The 20,055-nt window shown below is 41.0% G+C and overlaps 1 protein-coding gene across 1 annotated transcript in view; it reads right to left on the bottom strand.

The window, feature by feature from the left end:
* Positions 1 to 15,148: 15,148 nt before the first annotated feature.
* Positions 15,149 to 20,055, bottom strand: part of LOC122560585 (putative oncomodulin-2) — a 12,292-nt gene continuing 7,385 nt past the window's right edge. The window contains exons 4-5 of the mRNA XM_043711363.1: positions 17,143 to 17,252; positions 15,149 to 15,382 (exon numbers count right to left, since the gene is read on the bottom strand). Of these exons, the coding sequence (XP_043567298.1) occupies positions 15,357 to 15,382; positions 17,143 to 17,252 (136 nt within the window). The 3' untranslated portion in view covers positions 15,149 to 15,356. The remainder of the gene's footprint in view (positions 15,383 to 17,142; positions 17,253 to 20,055) is intronic.

The raw sequence follows: 20,055 nt of genomic DNA, 5'->3' as shown, positions 1-20,055 counted from the left end.
AAAAATAAAAATGACAATTTTAATGAGATAAAGTGCAGCTAACACATTCCAATCCTACATCACCCTCAAAGGATAACTGAGAATATAAGTGCATAATAAATAAGGACACCACATGACTCTTGGAGCTGCTTTGTCATTCATTATGACTCATCTTCAACTGCACTTCTCCACCAACTCTTCATATTCCTCGATTCCCTGAAAATCTGTCTATCTCATATTGTGTTCCTATATTTAACAGCCATGGGAAACAATGTCTCTGTTTACCCAGTCAAATCCCTTCAGTATCTATTTGTTTCAATGACATGACCTTCATTCTTCTAAATTCCATAGAATATTGGCCCAATTCACTTAGCTTTTCATTTTGGAACAACCTTCATATCCCAGAAACTGATCTCAACAACATTTACAACTTCATCTCTGAGGCTAATTAATCTCTTTCTGTCTGATTTTTACATTTGTACCAATATAGCCAAATGTTATGCTCAAGCTAAATATCAAACCTAACAAATATAAGGGAAGCTTGTTGATGGGCAATGAGAGAGTGATGTGAAACAATCTGGAAAATAGGAAAAGGAGGAGGCCATTTAGCTCCTTAAATCAATTTCACCATGCAATTAGTTCACAGTTGATCTATTACCTAACTTCATGTACCCATCTTTTCTCTAATTTCCTTAATACCTTTTTTATAACAAAGATATTATCAATTAACTAGCATCAATTGTCTTTTGTGGAACTGAGTTCCAAAAATCCGCCATCCTTCATGTATAGACATGTTTGTTAATTGCTGTTTGCAGGCATAACTGTAATTTTAATGTTACTGTAAACCCCTAGTACTAGCCTCCCCAATGAGCTAAAGGAGTACTGTACTGCTCTATTGACATGATCTGTTTCCCTTTCCTAAGAATAGGATCACAAAGAGAGGGAGAGGTGTGGGGGTGGGGGGGTGGGGTGAGAGAGAGAGAGAGAGTACTTGGTTTATCAATGCTGCAGTGCAATACTCATTCAGGGAATATTTATCTTTAATAATCCCCTTAGTCATTTTGATCATATTATTTTGTAACAAAATAGTTTTCGTCATTTATATAAATGATTTGGATGTGAGCATAAGAGGTATAGTTCGTAAGTTTGCAAATGACACCAAAATTGGAGGTGTAGTGGACAGCAAAGAAGGTTACCTCAGATTACAATGAGATCTTGATCAGATGGGCCAATGCACTGAGGAGTGGTAGATGGAGTTTAATTCAGATAAATGTGAGGTGCTGCATTTTAGGAAAGCAAATCTTAGCAGGACTTATACACTTAATGGGAAGGTCCTAGGGAGTGTTGCTGAACAAAGAGACCTTGGAGCGCAGTTTCATAGCTCCTGAAAGTGGAGTCGCAGGTAGATAGGATCGTGAAGAAGGCATTTGGTATGCTTTCCTTTATTGGTCAGAATATTGAGTACAGGAGTTGGGAGGTCATGTTGTGGCTATACAGGACATTGGTTAGGCCACTGTTGGAATATTGCATGCAATTCTGGTCTCCTTCCTATCAGAAGGATGTTGTGAAGCTTGAAAGGGTTCAGACAAGATTTACAAGAATATTACCAGAGTTGGAGGATTTGAACTATAGGGAGAGGTTGAGTAGGCTGGGGCTGTTTTCCCTGGCAAGTTGGAGGCTGAGGGGTGATTGTATAGGGGTTTATAAAATCATGAGGGGTATGGATAGAATAAATAGACAAAGTCTTTTCCTTGGGGTGGGGGAGTCCAGAACTCAAGGGCATAGATTTAAGGTGAGAGGAGAAAGATATAAAAGGGACCTAAAGGGCAACTTTTTCACACAGAGGATAGTGCATGTATGGAATGCGCTTCCAAAGGAAGTAGTGGAGTCTAGTACAATTGCAACATTTAAAAGGTGGTATATGAATGGGAGGGGTTTGGAGGATTTGGGCCGGATGCTGGCAAGTGGGATTAGATTAGGTTGGGATATCCGTTCGGCATGGATGTGTTGGACCGAAGGGTTTGTTTCTGTGCTGTAAATCTCTATAACTCATTGACTAAAATACAAGAGCCACTCTCTATCAGAGTTTTAAGCCACGTTAATACAATTTAAGTTAATAATTCAAAACTTTTAAAAATGGGACAAACAACAATATTTTGCTACTGGGGAGAAATAACAGTGACCAGAAAGATCAGTTGGAATTTATCTATGGAAGTGAGCACTGTCTTGTGCGGGTGGAGTGAATTTAATAATCAACTCTATTTAATGAAGATTTTATTCCCAAATGAGAGCTTCATTTCTCAGTTTGTTGATCATGGGGACTGCATTGATGCAGATAGTCAATTTATTGCATAAGTTCATATATCCATCTTTGCTCCAATTTCCTTAATACCTTTTTATAAGAAAGGTATTATGAATTAATTAGCATCCGTTGTCTTTTGTGGAAGTGAGCTCCAAACATCTGCTATCAATTAAAGAACTGAGGGCTGCATCTGAACTGCCAACATTTTAATAACTTCTTTCATGGGTGTGAATGCTGCTGACAAGACTGGCATTTAATGCCTGTCACTAATTGTGCTTGAGAAGATGGTGATGATCTGTCTTCTTGAACTAATGCAGTCCATGTGGTATAGATACATTCATCGTACTTGAGGGAGGAAATTTCAGGATTTTGGCCCCATGACAATTAAGGAAAGGTAATATTGTACCAAGTCAGGATGTGACTTGAAGAGAAATTTCCTATTTGCAAATGCACTTGTTCTTCTAGGTGGTAGAGGCCACAGGTTTAGGAGTTATTGTCATAGGAAGTTTGACAGCTTGCTGCAGTGCATCTTGTTGAATGTTGGCACTGCTGTCATGGTGCATCAGTGGTGGAGGGAATGAATGTTGAACATGGTGAATGGAGTGCTGATAAAGCGGGTGGCTTCTTGTATAGTGTTGAGCTTCTTGAGTTCTTTTGGAGCTGCACTCATTCAAGGGAGCTTTTAAAAAATTCATTCATGAAATCTAGGCATCAATTTTCTAAGACTTTTGTCATCATTGTTTGCGATGCAAGATGATCCCCATCATTGAAATCCTGCTAAGGGTTGACATCTTAAACCTCACTTTTGCCTCTTTTGGAGATATTGAGTGGGTTGCTAGAGATGGGTTGGGTGTAGGAAGCGGGGTTGGCTGGCTGTGTGGACTCTCAGAACATTCTAGTGTTCAAGAGATTTGACGTTAATAATGTCTGGAGCTTCCGGCTGTCATGAAATCCAACACTTTGATGTGAAATTTTAATCATCACCGATTGAGTCATCGTTAGATCTGTTCAGTGAACACACACAATGGAAATCCCTGGACATTATTATTGATTTTGGATTTAGACGCAATCTTGTTCCCACTTATGACCATTTGACAAGGGTTGACTGAGTTTATTTTGGTTGTGCACCCCATTTTGTTACTAACTTTATTACTCAGGAAATGGTCCCAGTTATTTTACACATAACAACTACCAGGAGTTCAGTCCCTGAAGCTTGAGTCCCAAAGTGAAATTTCAGTCTCCTGTTTCTATCATCAATTATTCATTGCCTGGAAAGTAATGTATCTTTGAATGGAACTCTCTGTATAATGAATTTGCACGCGATGCATAATCAGATGAGAAACTGATGTACAAAGGACAATGTATATGCAGCAATTCTTTGTAAGACCTTAGCTCAGAAATAGAAGAGTTTGATATAACTGGTTGAAATGGTGGCAGCACTCATTCTAACAGCCATTATTTGTGTGAAGAGTTAGCGTACAGAGATTGCCAACAAGCATTTTGGAATCATTCAATGTGCAATATTCAACTGGTTTAAATGCTAATAGGACTAGAGGAAGATCAGGAGCCAATCAGCTCCATGAGCCTGATCCACCATTCACAGAGTCATAGTTATAAAGCTGTATAGCATGGAAACAGACCTCACTGTCCAACTCATTTATCCTGACCAGATGTCCTAAATTAACCTAATCCCATTTGCCAGCATTTGGCCCATATCCCTCCAATCCTTTCCAATTCATATACCTAACCAGATACCTTTTAAATATTGTACCAGCCTCCACCACTTCCACTGGCAGCTCATTCTACACATGCACCATCCTCTGTGTGAAAAAGTTGCCCCTTAGATCTGTTCTAAATTTTTCCACTCTCACCATAAACATATGGCCTCTAGTTTTGGATTCCCCCACCCTGGGGTAAAGACCTTGGCTACTCATGATTTTATAAACCTCTATACGGTCACCCCTCAGCCTCCAACACTCCAGGGAAGATAGCACCAGCCTGTTCAGCCTCTCAGTGAGATCATGACTGAAATGTATGGAAACTAGTCAGTTAGTCTGGTCCTGCAACTTTTCAAACCTTTGCCTAACAAAGCTCCTAAGAATCTCAATTTTTGACATTTTTAATTGAACTGAAACCTTAACAGTTTTTCTGGGAGAGAGAGTTCCAATTTCTCATACGCTCTGTGTGAGGAAAACCTGATAATCCTCCTGAGTGACTTAGCTTTAATTTTAAAGTTTGTGTCCCTTGTTTTGTTTTTCCTCACTAAGGGAAACAATTTCCCACTGCCCAGCCTACTCCCCAAATAAATCATCCCTTAATCTTCTGGCCAGACAGGGATATAAACTTAATCGATGCAAATGGTTCTTACAATTTAACCCTTTTTACCATTCTGGTCAGATGCCTTTTGGGAAATATTTGATAATGTAAAATATTTCCACTATCCAATGAGTGGGTACATGCAGTAAATTTCAGTTTAATAAATCACTTTAAAAGAAAATATTAATTTTTTTTTCAAAAATTCTCTGTGTGCCTGGGTCTCCAGAGTTTACTGTTCCAACAGCAGCCAGAGCCTCCTCTATGGCACTACTGAAAGGTAAACATTGAATTAGTTAGGAGCTCTCGCTGGGTAGGTTTTCAACACCAGGGCCTTCATTCCAGGCAAAGAAGGTGTCCCCTGTGATTGATTGACATTAGATTCAGCAGACTACCCCTGGAAGAAGTAATATAGGTTGCAAACCAGCCAACTGATGAGACCTCCACTGTTTAAACAAGCCTTCACCTATAAAACCAACTCTGACATCTCAAATGAAGGTAAATATTCCAAAATACTTTTGAGGAAGCACAAATACTTTTGAGTTCTCCCTTGTGCTAAGGTCACTATAAGCTTCTCAAACATTGCAGCAAACATATCCTCTGGTTGTTGGTTAATGTGGGAGCTGGCTGTGTGCAAATAGACTGCTGCATTTGCTACAACAGTTAATTACTACACTTTAAGATATTTAATTGGTTGTGAAGCACTTTGGGACAACCTGCTGTGTAAAAGATACTGCAAAATTCCATTCATTCAATTTCAATTCAAATTCCAATTTCTCTAATGGTATTTAATCCTTGAGATTCAGTTTTGTAACCTAATAATGTTAGAGTGTGGGAGGTAAGCTTTACATCGGAATTAGAGAGTTGAAGAGAATTGACTATTCTTTGAGCTCAATGAATGAACCAAATCATAAACCTAATCAGCAGAACAATCTGTTTAATATTGTTGTCATCCGGCTAGTTCTCAGGTGACTCTTGAGTGTCTGTTGTTAAAAGGTCTGAGAATGATAGTGCTTGATCAGATTCCAGGTAGGAACAGTCTTATTCACACTGCTCCACTTGGCTCACACAAGACAATTAACTGTCCTGTTTCACAGCAAGTCCTTGTGTCTGAATGCACCATGATTGGATACTGACTCAGAACTCTTAGAAACTTAAATTTTCAGAAAGCAAGGAGGAAGAATCCACACTCTCTAAACATTTACGTTGAAACAAAGTGGTATTTTTAAAGTGTTAATGGTGAACCCTGAGTGTTTGTGCTTCTCAGAGTTTCATAGAATTGCATTGAATGTACGGTACAGAAACAGGCCCTTTGGTCTAACCGATCTATGTTGACATATATATTTGACTTTATATTGATTCATTCTTCTTTATCTCACATTATCAGCCCTTTATTTATTTCATTCTTGTCTGTTTTGTTTAAGATATATTTTTATTGAAAAATAGATTTTTTTATATTTCAACAAATACAAAATAATACAATTCAAAACAATACAAAGAAAAAACACCAAAAAAGTTTAAAAACCCAAACCACCCTCATGTACAAATGTATAATTATGTATATATTAAAAAAATTAAAATCCCAACTATTTTCAGATACCAAACTAACAAGATATTCTTTCTTGCGCAGAAAGTGAGGATGTTGAAACGTTTTTTTCTTATGCGCATCTACAAGGAACACACTGGGCGGGCCAAGAAGAAGAGAGATTGGGAACTTCTCCGTCCTTACACCCAAAATCCCCTCCACTGCACCCGCCACAGCATTCCAGTATGTTTGGAGCCTATCACAAGACGAGACAATGGGTAAGAGTGCTTGTACCAACCATACACTTGGGACATGTTGAAGATACTCCTGGTGTAAATTTTGACAAATGATCTGGAGCCAAGTGGACCCTGTGGAGGACCTGTAAAGCATGGGTCCTATTGCAAATTGATAGGTTTCTTGCATTTTCCCAAATATCTTCCCATGCCTCTGAGACCTCAACACCTAGCTCTCTCTCCCACACCCTGCAGAATCAATCGAACCCATCCGAGGAGCCGCCGCCCCCCGCCCAGTTGATGACATAAAGTGCTGACAGAAAGTGTACTCTTAGCACTGAGCACCCTCCTCTCTATGTCGGATTTGTAGGGATCGGTCAAAGGTGTAGTCTTTTTTTGAATAAAATCACTAACTTGAAAACAACAAAAGAGATCCCTGTTAGATAGCTCGTATTTCTGTGCTAACTGACCAAAGGACATCATTGTGTCTCCCTCAAATAAATCGCCCATGCAAGACACACCCCTTGCTGCCCAATGTTTGAAGCTTGAATCTATCATCCTTGGTTGAAAACCCGGCATACCCACTATAGGTGAAAAAAAAAGTTTTGCCAATATTGCCTTCCCTCTGCCAAATTGCCCTCCTTGCTTGAACAGTATTGATGACTATTGGGTTATGGCAATATTCCTTAACTGTCCTCATTTTGTCCAAAAACAGCAAGCTAGTAAGGGGTTTTGATATCTCCCCACAAGCCCAATTACTCACATAATATAAAAGCCAGCTTAGTTGATAGTTTTTAATGTCCGAGAGATCCACTCCCCCCAGTCTGTGAGGCAATTGCAGTTTAGTTAATTTAATAAGGGGCCTCTTACGATGCTAAATAAAAGAGCTGAATCAGCCGTTCAGTCTCCTGAACGTTTGGTTATTAAAATCAGGGGGAGCACCTGCATAGGGTACAACAAATGGGGAAGAAAATTCATCTTAATAAGCGCTATCCGACCTAACCATGAGATTGGAAGCGCCTCTCATCTTTGAAGGTCTTGTTTGATTTTGTTGAATAATTGAACAAAATTAGCTGTAAACAATTGATCTAGAATTGGAGTAATGAATATGCCCAAATACACAAACCTCTCCCCCCCCCCCCCTCCCACCCCCGTGCCCACTTAAATGAGAATTGATATTTGCCTTCAAGACCTAGCACCTTTGTGACACCACTGATAGGCATAGCCTCTGATTTTGCAAGATTAATCTTGTACTCCGAAAAAGTGCCAAATGAGCTGATGCATTGTATCAGGCGAGGCGTCTGCATACAACAAAATCTTATGTAATTTTGACCCCACTTCTGGAGCCAATATATTAGGATCCCTAGAATGGCCTCCGCCAACAGTTCCATCACCAATGTAAAAAGCAATGGTGAAAGGGAACAGCCCTGCCAACAGCCCCTAAAAATGTTAAAGTTGCTTGATCATACCCCTTGGTGATGACCGCAGCAAGAGGGTCACTGTAGAGAACCTTTACCTATCTTAAAAAGGCTCCGCCCAAACCAAACCGCTCCAGAGCATAAAAAAGATACAGCCACTCGACTCAGTCAAATGCCTTCTCTGCATCTAGAGAAATCACCAATCCCTGTATTGACTGTTGTTGACACGCTTGAATTACATTAAGCAGCCTCCTCACATTATTGGAGGATCTGCAGCCCTTTATGAAGCCTGTCTGGTCCTCCGTCAAAGTAAGCCTTCTCGGCTACTTTCAACAGTGCTTCAAGGAGACTTTGCTGCTCGCCCTTCTGCCGCTTCCTACTGGCAAAGTAGGAAATAACTAACCCCCTGGCATAGGCTTTGGCAGTTTCCCAAAGGACGGATGGGCTACTAACAGAGCCTGAGTTAATACCTAGGAACACCCTAATTTCCTTAGAGAAGTACTCCATAAACTTATTATCCTTCAGGATAAAGGGGGATCCATTCACCAGTGCTCGGGCCCTTAATCTTAACCAACAGGTACACTGGAGTATGATTGGAGATGGTAATATTACCAATCGTACAAGATACCACCAAGTCCGGGGTAACCACAGGAATATTCTTCCCCATTTATCAGGGCTTTGATATTACAAACCTCTCGTGTATATCTTTAATACACTCTAGTAACTTAAATGGGAGTTTCCTCCTAACCACTCCCCTACTTCTGGTATTAAAAGATGAAAAGTAAACCCAATCAAAGCTATTCTGCTTTAGCTTCAAATGTTCCCTATCATCCAAGTGTGTCTCCTGTCCGGCACGGTGGCACAGTGGTTATCACTGATGCCTCACAGCACCAGAGACCTGGGTTCAATTCCCCCCTCAGGCAACTGTCTGTGTGGAGTTTGCATATTCTCCCCGTGTCTGTGTGGGTTTCCTCCGGGTGCTCCGGTTTCCTCCCACAGTCCAAAAATATGCAGGTTAGGTGAATTGGCCATGCTAAATTGCCTGTAGTGTTAGGTGAAGGGGTAAATGCAGCGGAATGGGTCTGGGTGGGTTGCTCTTCAGAGGGTCAGTGTGGACTTGTTGGGCCGAAGGGCCTGTTTCCACACTGTAGGTAATCTAATCTAATAGAGCAATATCCACCTTTTCCTTTCTAAGACTCAAAAGAACCTTCTTCCTCTTAATTGGCGAGTGACTCGCCTTGATGTTCCAGGTACACCATTTAATCAAGTCATTAGCCATAACCTTCTGCAGTAACATTTCGATTCTAGAGAGGAGGAACTCGAATTACAAATCACTGAGCCTTAGTGTTGCAAGATCCATTGAACATAAAAACTGCATAAATTAAACCTACTACAGTTAACAAACTTACAAAGCTATCAAAGATAATATATGACAAAAAACAAAAAACAAACCAACATATAAAGCACCAGTGGCGCTGAATAAGGGAACTCACCCATTGTCCGTAGGGGGCATCTACACATCCCAGAACCCAACTTCCCATCCCGCTGCCAATACTGCAGCCAGGGCAATGAAATACCCGAACCGGGCATAAAACTGCCCATAAGTAGGCATCCAGCCACCCCAATCTCCTCCTAGCTAGAGCCGCATCGCAAACACAAGCAGAAACGAAAGAAAATACACCATGAAATAACAATGTGAACAAAGACATTTTGAAAAAAAAAGGTAAGTACCCACCCATCCTTTGGTATAACAACTTTAGAAATTGAAAGTACACATCCCAACAACCCCCGAACATAGTTTAGACCAGATTATTATATTAAAATTTTGGAAAAGGAAGCCCCAATCAGACTTCCTCTTTCTTTAAAAAAAAGAGACATACCCAAACAACTTGTACATAACAAATTGTTCAGATTAAGTTAATTTGTCCACTAAAGTCTCTTGCCTTCTCCAATGTGTCAAAGAGATGTACAGATCCATCTAAGGTTAACCAGAGCACCGCTGGATACCTCAGAGAATACTGGATCCTGAGCTCTCTCAGTCTTGACACCATCATAGGAATTTATTTTCCGGATCACCCCCACTGAAAAGTTCTGGAAGAACACGATCTTAGAGCCCTCATAAGTTAGGGCCTTCGGATCCTTCCCCTGGAGTCTGGAAGCTTCCATGATTCTCTCCTTCTTTCTATTGTGATGAAACCGCACCAAGATAGGACGTGGCTATTGGTCCAGACCTGACCTCTGCACAGTGACCCAGGGAGCCCTCTCAATCTTCAAGCCTCTCATTCCAGCCTCCAAGTTAAGGAATTTCGGCAACCAGTCCTCAATAAATTCCACCAGCCGCTCACCTCCTCACCCTCTGGCAGACTGACGATCCAAATATTTTTTCTCCTGCCGCTGTTCTCGAGATCATGAACCTGGACAAGCAAATTATGGACCTGCGTCTCCAGGCCCTGGATCCTATCCTTGGAGGAACCGGTATCAGCTTCCAACGCTGTGACTCTGTGTTCAACCACATCCATCCTTTTCTCCAGGTCTCCGAGCTGTTGTTCATGCTTCTGCAGCATGTTAGAGATCAAGGCCAGCTTCTCCTCTATCTGCTTGCCCAACATCTCGTGAGACTTTGCGAGCTCCTTCACCAGGACCTTGTAAGAAATCAAATCTGAAGATTCTGCAGCCTGGCCTCAGACGTACCTCCTCCGTTCTTCTGGATGGTGAAAACCGATGTAATTTACTCTCTGACTGTTTCCTGGGACTCCATGACCTTTCCAGGGTCTCGTGGTGGTCCAGGTAGGGCGGGCTAAGACTTCATCCCACTTGTGATGCGATGCGGAGCTCTGCAACATGATCTTCCTCGATCACCGCCATCGTGGATTCCCCCCCCACCGACTCTTGTCTGTTTGTCTGACCTCCTCTGAAAGGCATCAACTCTATTGGCTACAATACTCCCTGCAGTGGCAAGTTCTGAATTCTCACTATTTTCTGAGTTATGAAGTTTCTTCTGAATTGCCAATTATTAGTAACTAATATATTTTCATGGCCCCAATGTCTAGTCTCCCTCACAAATAAAAACACCGGCTCCATTTCCACTTTACTAAATATGTCATAATCCTAAAAGGCCTTTAAAAGGTCATTCCTTTGCCTTCCCATTTCTAGAAAAGCCTTAAATGTACAATCTTTACTGATGGGTGTATGTACTACCATCTCCCCCTTCTGCTGTCATGCTTACAAAACTTGTTTTGGACTTTCAACAATGCCTTTATATCCTTTTCATAATATGGACAAATCTTCACAGCAGAGGCTGCACATTGTTACTGCTACTCATTCCTTCTGAGATCTTCAGGACTATCAAAGAAATGCACAGCATCTGCTTGGGATCTCCACCCGAGTACAGTACAATCATTGGAGGAGAGCAGTAGATAGCAGACCCAGCTTTGGGCAGAGTTGGATAGTGGGCAGTACAGAGTAGTTGTATGAGCTCCACTGGATGTGTGAGGATGGGGCAATAGGTACAAATGTAGAAGATCCTGACTGCAGATCGCATGGCAGGAGTAGCTACAGGCAGCAGTCTCTTTCAGTGTGGGTTAGTCAGTGGGGGAGGGGATGAATGCTGAATGGTCAAGGGTGGTTGGGTCAGATCGGGGTGGTGGGGTGTGGTAGTCAGAACAAAGGGCTATCAGGGGAGTGGTTGGGTGAAGGGGTAGTCATGTTGGAGGGGTGGAATTATTATGATGTCATGGGGCTACTTAGATTGATTAGTTAACCAATGGTGGGGAGTCAGGTGGTGAGGGTGTAGTCAGGTGATTTGGAATATTTGGGATGTGGACTACAAGTGGGGATGTTGGGAAATTAGATGTGGTGGTCCAGTTATACAGTTACCTAGGTGTTAGACAAGGTTTTAAACAATATAAAATTCAGGTAAATTGCCTGGATCTGTTCCAAGTCAATTGGCTCCAGCTCAGATTAGGAGACGTTCATACAGAATCCCGAATGGCTGAGGAACTTCCATTTGCAAATTTGAACGTCCTGGGTAATTCACATGTAGGTCCAAGCATTGGGACATTTGAAGGAAGATTTTGGAGGCAAGAACTATTCATGGTATTCCATTTATCATCTAACAGAGATTCAAACACAAGTTTTTCAATTCCAGCCACTCTTCTGGAAATTTAACTGCGGCGCTCAGCTTACTTCTCTTTCAGTGGCCTTAAGAACCTGTGTTGCTGTTTTTCTTGATCTGGAAACCTCTGGGTCCAACTGTTAAGAGAGGAAATGGGCATTGAATTGAGAACCATTTGCGTGCCCTTGTAGATGAGCAGTTGTGCTAACGGAGACGGACTCACTCAATGTACAGGCTGTCGTAAGATTGGATTCATTTTACATCTTCAAAAAAGACTTTACACTTTCTGAGGGGGCTTTCTGAGTGATTGGGTGTTTTGAAAAGGACACACTTTGAGTGAACACTTGTAAGCTTTCTAAACAGTCAACCCAATCTGTAGAAATAATACTGAATGTGTGAATCCAGTTTAGGGATGCGTATTTTAGTGGACAGTGAGGTGGGTGATGATAATAGAGAAACCAACAATTTCATCAATAAATGTTATGGATAGCTTGGGTGGTACTCCCATTACTTTGAGACAATGGGATTGTTTTCCTTACAGCACTGAAAATTAAGGGGAACAAATTAGTTTAAGATGATGAAGTGTCTCGAAGGAGTTGATCCGAAGAAACCATTTCCAATGACTGGAGCGTCAGTAACCGGAGATGACAGGTTTAAACATAACTGGCTAAAATCCCCGCAATGTGAGGATTTCTTTTTATTCAGTGAGTTATCATTGTCTGGGATGTGTTTGTTGTGCACACCAAATTAAGGCAAGCAGTCCATTTTATAAGTAAGAGCTCCATTCTACAGGTGATTTTCCTGGCCCACCAACATTTTGCCAAAGGTAGAGTGGATGCCTGGAAAATGGGAATGTAATTAGCTTCCCCATAGCTTTCCAAAAATAATTTGAGCCGAAGGCTTCATTTCCTAAAAAAGAGCAATAGAGAGGGGATGACAGGAAGCCCAGCTCCTGCCATAACCACCAAACTCTTCCCTCCCCCACTGCTACTACCCTAGCCTCCCTCCCACCAGCCCTGCCAATCACATAGAATCATATAGTCAGAGAGATGAACAGCATGGAAACAGACCCTTTGGTCCAACTTGTCTATGCCAAACAGATATTCTAAATTAATTTAGTTCCATTTGCCAGCATTTCCCTTTGATTTTTAATTGTTTTATTTACCTCTCCATTGAAGACTGTGCAGCACAATGCAAAAGGCTTGTTGCCTATGGAAGGTATATTAGTAATATGGTGAAACAGCTTGAAAATCCTTCCTGTACACCCAGTGGCAGATGATAAGAGTGGGAGAGTTTCCTGGTCAGCTATCCTAGAGAATGCAGTGGGAAGCCACTTCAGTATTTGCCCTTAAGTGTCAACCAATCTAATAGATGTTGATGGCCCAATCCTTGGAAACAAGAATGGAGGCAGATAAACCTCCCTCTGAGGTGCCTTCATGTTAAGCGGCCCACGCTTTCTCAGCAGCACCCACCTTTATTGAGCTAGTGCCATCCACATCCCTTAATTGGATGGTGAACCTGCAAGCTACTTTTAAAACACTGCCTCTGATTAAGATTTTGGAGCTGGTCTTGCTGCCACTCAATGTGGTTTCAGGACCACCACCACCTGCCTCGGGTCTCCATGTTGGGATCAGCAGGAAAATCGAACTCTGATTTCTTATTTGTGCAGTTCTGACTATTTTCCTTAACATTTTTTTAAATAATCAACTTGTCCAGAGAACTTATTACACACTTCTGGAGCACATGGGATTTGTTTTAGGGTTGGGGACATTAGTGCTGCTTTTCAAGTGCCCATTTGTTTTCTTTAATAGATTAATGTGACAAGGGCTTTGAGCAATGTCTGGCCCATAATAAACCTTGAGGAGATGAGTCATACTGAGGTGGAGAAAAGAGGGTGTTTTATTTTCCCCCACTGGTCAGCCTACTGGTCTTATTCCTGCCTCCAGCTGTGTTTAGGGAAGCAGTTGTCCCTCCTTGCTGGGGGAAGGGAGGTGATGGAATAACTACAAGAAGCAAAACTGGGGCTTCAGGACATTCATCAGAGGGCTGTGATAGTCTGGTAGCTGTGGCCACCGTATTTACGAGTCTTCAGAGTGTGTCTCCACCTCAAGGTATCTTCACAGTTTTGCTGCACTTGTCTCTTCCTTTGAGGCAGCTGTACTCACGTTGTACTTCCTTGCTATAGTGCCCACCCAATCATCTTAATTGGATATGCCTCCCTGTGAATCTAGATTTTACACCAACTTGAGTTATGAGCGTAGTGAGTGAATGTTGGGGATTGAGGCAGTTGTGTCATTTCACATTTGCCCTTGAATCTCAGCAATAATAAAGCAAATGCAAAGAATTTTACAAACAGAGATTAATTCACAAGGCGGGGACATCAATGCCAAGATCCCACCCCTAATTGCCCTTGAGAAGATGGTAGTGTCGTTAGTCACTTCCATGACTAGAGCTGAATGGCTAGCTGGATATTACAGAATCCATCCTGTGACTGTGGGCCTAGAGACATATGTAGGCCAGATCAGATATGGGTGGCAGAATTTATTCCCTAAAAAGGCATCAATAATATTATTTTTCATGATAGTCTGGTCACCATTACTGATACTAACTTCATATTTTTATTTAACTAATTGAACATCATTTCTCCAACAGCTATTTCAGGATTTGAACTCATGCCCCTGGATTGTAAATCGAGATTTAGGAACACGTAATTTCGGATTGGGGCAGACTATTTCATCCTTCGAGCTGACTCTTCCATTCAACAGGATCACGGATAATCTGCTGATGGTCTGATTTCTACTGATGACAAGTGTAATGATTACTTGATTAGCTGATTTAGTAACTGACTACTAATATAACAACCAAACCACAATGGTACAGTGCCCCATCAGGCACCATTCACTTGTGCAGGTCTTTAGCCAAAAAGGAGATAGAGAAATAACTTGCATTTATCTCATGCTTCACAGCGAGAAAATACTTTAGAAATTCAAATCACTGCTGAAACATAAATGCAGCAGGAAATTTGAGTTCAGCAAGCTCCCAATGATAACTTTTTTTTGGGAGCTGTTGGCTGAAGATTAAATGTCTGCTAGGGAGAGCTCCTCTTATATAGAGAGAAGCCAGAGCCCTGGTTTAAAATCTCATGTGAACAAAAGGTAATAAATAGTGCAGTCCCCTCACATGCAATCTGTACTGTATAAAGTCCTATCAATGCATCATATATTAGCACTTTTGAAAAGAGTTTAGTCAAATTACATCATAAACTTAGTTCCAATAAGTATTTTATTTAGTCATGAGAGACCTTTAAAAAGCAAACAAATCAATCACGTCAATCCAAAGCATTTGTAGAATGTACACTGGATTTGTTATATGATTGTACAATCAAATTGTACAGATGCTTCAGAGATTGTATCTGTATGCACCAGAACACAGGCTTCATGAATTAGTTTCTAATTCACATCTCTAGTTTTCTTTAAGATTGAACTAGTTGCTGAAATTCTGCAAAAAAAAAGATAAAGATGTGATTGCACTTGAGGGGGTAAACAGCAGATTAATGACAATGTTATTGTTTTAAAATTTAAGCAAGATTGGGCATGGGATGGAACAGGGGATGTTGAGGGGGAGACTCAGTTAAAATGCACAGCATTATGAAAGGTGTAAATGGAGAGGACGAAGGAAGGCCCTAGTCATTTAATTGCAGGGTCCTAACAAGAGGGATTTAGGTTGAGCAGATTTAAAGGGAATGGGTGGAGAACTTTTCACCCAGAGTGTGGTGGGAATCTGGATACCTGAAAAGGAAGTGAAAGCAGAAAAGCTTGTAACATTTAAAAAAAGTTCTTAGATATGCACATGAAATTTTTTGTTACCGATAAAGGGCATGGACTAAGAGCTGAAAAATGGGTTTAGACTGGATGGCTACTTCTTGGCTGGCATAAATATAATGGGCTGAATGGCCTCTTTCTACTCTAAGATTCTATGACAGGATGATCATGCACACATCAACAGTAGGGCAAGGCAAACTTTCATTCATGCAGATTTGAGCTCACCCAAGGAATACAGTTACATTGCATTAAGGTGGGAGATGCTAATAAGAAACAGAGAAAAGATTAATTTTTGAGTGGCAATCACTTTTTCAGGCTGATCTCTGATATGCAAGTTTCAGGTACAAGATGTTATAGAGTGATACACAGGGCAAGCATTCAGCCAGCTCCTTGAAAGAATAATCAAACAAGTCCCTCTCCCCACCAATAGCTCTGCAATATTTTTCCCTTCAAGTACTTATTCAGTGATTAGTTTCTCTTCTTGGGGGAAGAGATAGTTACAAACAGAAGCAAGTCATTTCATTCATTGCAATGATCATTTCTTTAAAAACAACTGAAAGTGCTGCACCAATAGGAAACATGCAAACAAAAAGAGAAAGTGACAAACATAGAAAAAGAAAAGAGGAGAATGAATAGAGAAGGGACAAGAGAAAACATTACATCTCCTTTATCTTTTGGTAACTGAGAAACATTAGCAAATGTTGAAGATTATTCATTTCAAGCACCAGCTACAGAGGGCAAAAATCTGAGAAACAGACACCAGGGGCAGTTACTTGGAAAATACACCTTACATGATAAGATGTGAAAAAAAAATACATTTTAGAAAAGAAGTAGTGTTTGCAATTTTATAACCCACTTCACTAAATCAGGAATTCCAAAGTGCTGTACAGGCAAAGGAATACTTTTGAAGTATGTTAATTCATACCAGTGCAGCAAGCTCCCATAAAGAACAATGTGACAATAGTAGATTGTCTGTTTTAGCAATGTTGATTGAGGGATAAATATTATCCCGAACATTAGAGAGAACTCCTCTGTTCTTCAAAATAGTGGCATAGGATTTTTCAAACACGTCTATTAGAAAGGGCAGATACAACATCAGAATGACATTTCATCCAAGATGCCATCTCCAACAGTGAAGCAGTCCCTCAATAATACATTGGGAATGTCAGTCTGGATTAGATCATACCTTCAGAGTGACATTTGAAAGGAAAAAAAAAGAGACAACAAAAATAATTCTTAAAACACTAAGTTAAAATCAAAATAAATGCAAAACTGTCAAACTTTTCACATGTCCATTATCAGCAATACCAGATTGACTCAAAGAAAGTGACCCTTAGCTAAGAAGCAAAATTGCAGGTATATCACTATTCCCCATGTGAACAGATGCTGAAGCCATTCAGTTTGGGTTGTGTTTTCTTCAAATAGTGTTTAACGTACCCTCAAATCCGATTTTACCATTACCATCATTGTCTGCAGCAGAAAGCATGGATTGAGCCTCATTATCACTCAGTTGTCTTGCTCCACTGGAGAAATACTGAAGAAACAACCTGAAGTAGAGAAATGCAGTTGGCTGATCAAATCTCAACAAGAAAGACATTGTATTTATTTGGGGTCTTTAATGTGGTTTAATCCCTTCACAAGACTCATTATCAAACAAAATTTAACAGCCAACCACATCAAGATGTATCAGTTTGCTGCTCCTCTCCCTTGTAAAACTGCTGTCTTTTGTGTACAGCTGTCAATGTTTTTTGTAAACTGTTTTGTAATTTGTTTAATAAAATATATATAAATAGGAAAAAAAAAATCAAGATGTATCAGATGACCAAACACTTGTTCAAAGAGGTAGATTTAAAGAACTGATTTAGAGGAGAAAGCGATAGAGAGGTTTAGATGGGAATTCTAGAGCTTAGGATCAGATCATTGAAGGCCAGCCACCAATTGTTGGGATCAATATAAATCATGGAATTTCTAGAGGGCAAAATTAGAGGACTGTGGAGATGTCAGGGGGTTGTGTGATTGGAGGAGATTAAAGGGGTCGGGGTGTGGAAAAGAGAAATGATGCAGGAGAGGAAGGATTTGTAAAGAATGTGAATTTTGAAATGGAGTCATGGACAGAGTGGGAACCAGTAGGCAGATGGGGATGATGCCTTGATGTGAAATTGAATTTTCAGAAATTGATTCCAGGCCAAAAAAAATCCCAGGATCCCATTTCAGAATCATAGAACAATCTACCACAGGCAAAGTCCCATGGTGCCCATACAGACTCCTTGCAAGGGTTATCCAATTAATTATGTTCCCTGTCTCTTTCCTGGTTTTTCTACAATTGCTTTTCCTTTTAAATTACATATCTCCATTCCCTTTGGTAAGTTACTATTGAGTCTGCTTCCTCCACCCTTACAGGCTGTAAATTCTAGATCACAATCACTTGCCATGTTAAAAACAGTTCTCATCTTGCACCTGATTCTTCTGCCAATTAAGTCACCCAGGCCATTTGCAATTGAAAAGAACAACAATAGCTTAATTAGTTGATCAGTGCTGGGCAGTTTGAATTACCCATGAAGATTGATGATTACCATGTTATCCAGTCATCCATCAAAAATGTGATTCAGCAGATTGACACCAATGACTGATACTTTGTTCAACTGATATTGTCATGTTGTTCAATAAGAAGCCATTAATTCACTGGCTTGTCTATTAAGTTTAATTTTTCAATTAAAATCAACATTCCTGATGAAATAAGAAAAACTCTGCAATCGGTCAATCATTTAGCATTCATTGGAATATGGAATGTCCACCCGATCTTGCCACAGAATCAAGTTCATAAAATCCCTATAGTGTAAAAGCAGGCTATTTGATCCGTAAAGTCAAAATTGACCCTGCAAATAGAATCCAATCTAGACCCACTTCACTAACCTAACCCTCTAACCCTGCATTTCCCATGGCTAATCCACCTAATGTAGGGTGGCACTGTGGCTCAGTGGTTAGCACTACTGCCTCACAGCACCAGGTTCAATTCCAGCCTCGGGCAACTGTCTGTGTGAAGTTTGCACGTTCTCCCTGTGTCTGCGTGGGTTTCCTCTGGGTGCTGTGGTTTCCTCCTACAGTCCAAAGATGTGCAGGTAGGTGAATTGGCCTATGCTAAATTGCCCATAGTGTTAGGTGCATTAGTCAGGGGGAAATGGCTCTGGGTGGGTTACTCTTTGGAGGGTCACTGTGGACTGGTTGGGCTGAAGGGCCTGTTTCCACACTGCAAGGAGTCTAATCCCTGGACACGAAACTGAAGCACCTGAAGAAAACTCACACTGACACAGGGAGATTGTGCTAACTCCAGATGGACAGTTGCCTGTGACATTCTGTGCACTTTTGGCTAAGTCCTCTGACCCTATATCAGCCCAAGTCCTGCCCTCAACTGTGAAATCTTTCTAGTAGCTCCTGTTTTATTTGTTTATAAATTGCAGCATCTGCTGTCGATGATTTTGTCCTTTTGACATGGAATCTGTGTGGGCCAAGAGCCTCCCACATGGCTTTCTTCTCTCTTAAACAAAACCATAATCAGGTTAAACAACCACAGGTGGAGCACTACAACTAAAACACAAACTAATGGTTAACAGAAACTTCTAAAAGGTGGCCACTGGCATTAATTACCGAACAAGCCTGGAACTTGAAGGAGACTGAGGTAAAGCTCTGAGGCTATATTTTACCATGTTCAATGTGGGTAACCATCTTCTGAGATCAATTCCAGTAAAATGTCTCAAATAGTCTTTCCAAATCTGGTTGAATGTGCTCCTGGAGAGGTTGGCCTTGTGAAATAGTTATTTTTTGTTTTAGGTGGGGAGAGTGGAAAGGATATGGTACAAATATGGAATTAATAGACAATAGGTGCAGGAGTAGGCCATTCTGCCCTTTGAGCCTACACCACCATTCAATATGATCATGGCTGATCATCCTTAATCAGTATCCTGTTCCTGCCTTATCTCCATAACCCTTGATTCCACAATCCTTGAGAGCTCTATCCAACTCTTTCTTAAATGAATCCAGAGACTGGACCTCCACTGCCCTCTGGGGCAGAGCATTCCACACAGCCACCACTCTCTGGGTGAAGAAGTTTCTCCTCATCTTTGTCCTAAATGGTCTACCCCATATTTGTAAGCTGTGTCCTCTGGTTCGGCACTCACCCATCAGCGGAAACATGTTTCCTGCCTCCAGAGTGTCCAATCCTTTAATAATCTATATGTCTCAATCAGATCCCCTCTCAGCCTTCTAAACTCAAGGGTATACAAGCCAAGTCGCTCCAGTCTTTCAGCGTAAGGTAGTCCCACCATTCCAGGAATTGACCTCGTGAACCTACAC

This window comes from Chiloscyllium plagiosum, chromosome 21, assembly GCF_004010195.1.
Source record: "Chiloscyllium plagiosum isolate BGI_BamShark_2017 chromosome 21, ASM401019v2, whole genome shotgun sequence".
NCBI lineage: Eukaryota > Metazoa > Chordata > Chondrichthyes > Orectolobiformes > Hemiscylliidae > Chiloscyllium > Chiloscyllium plagiosum.
This window is presented reverse-complemented; position numbering and strand designations above follow the sequence as displayed.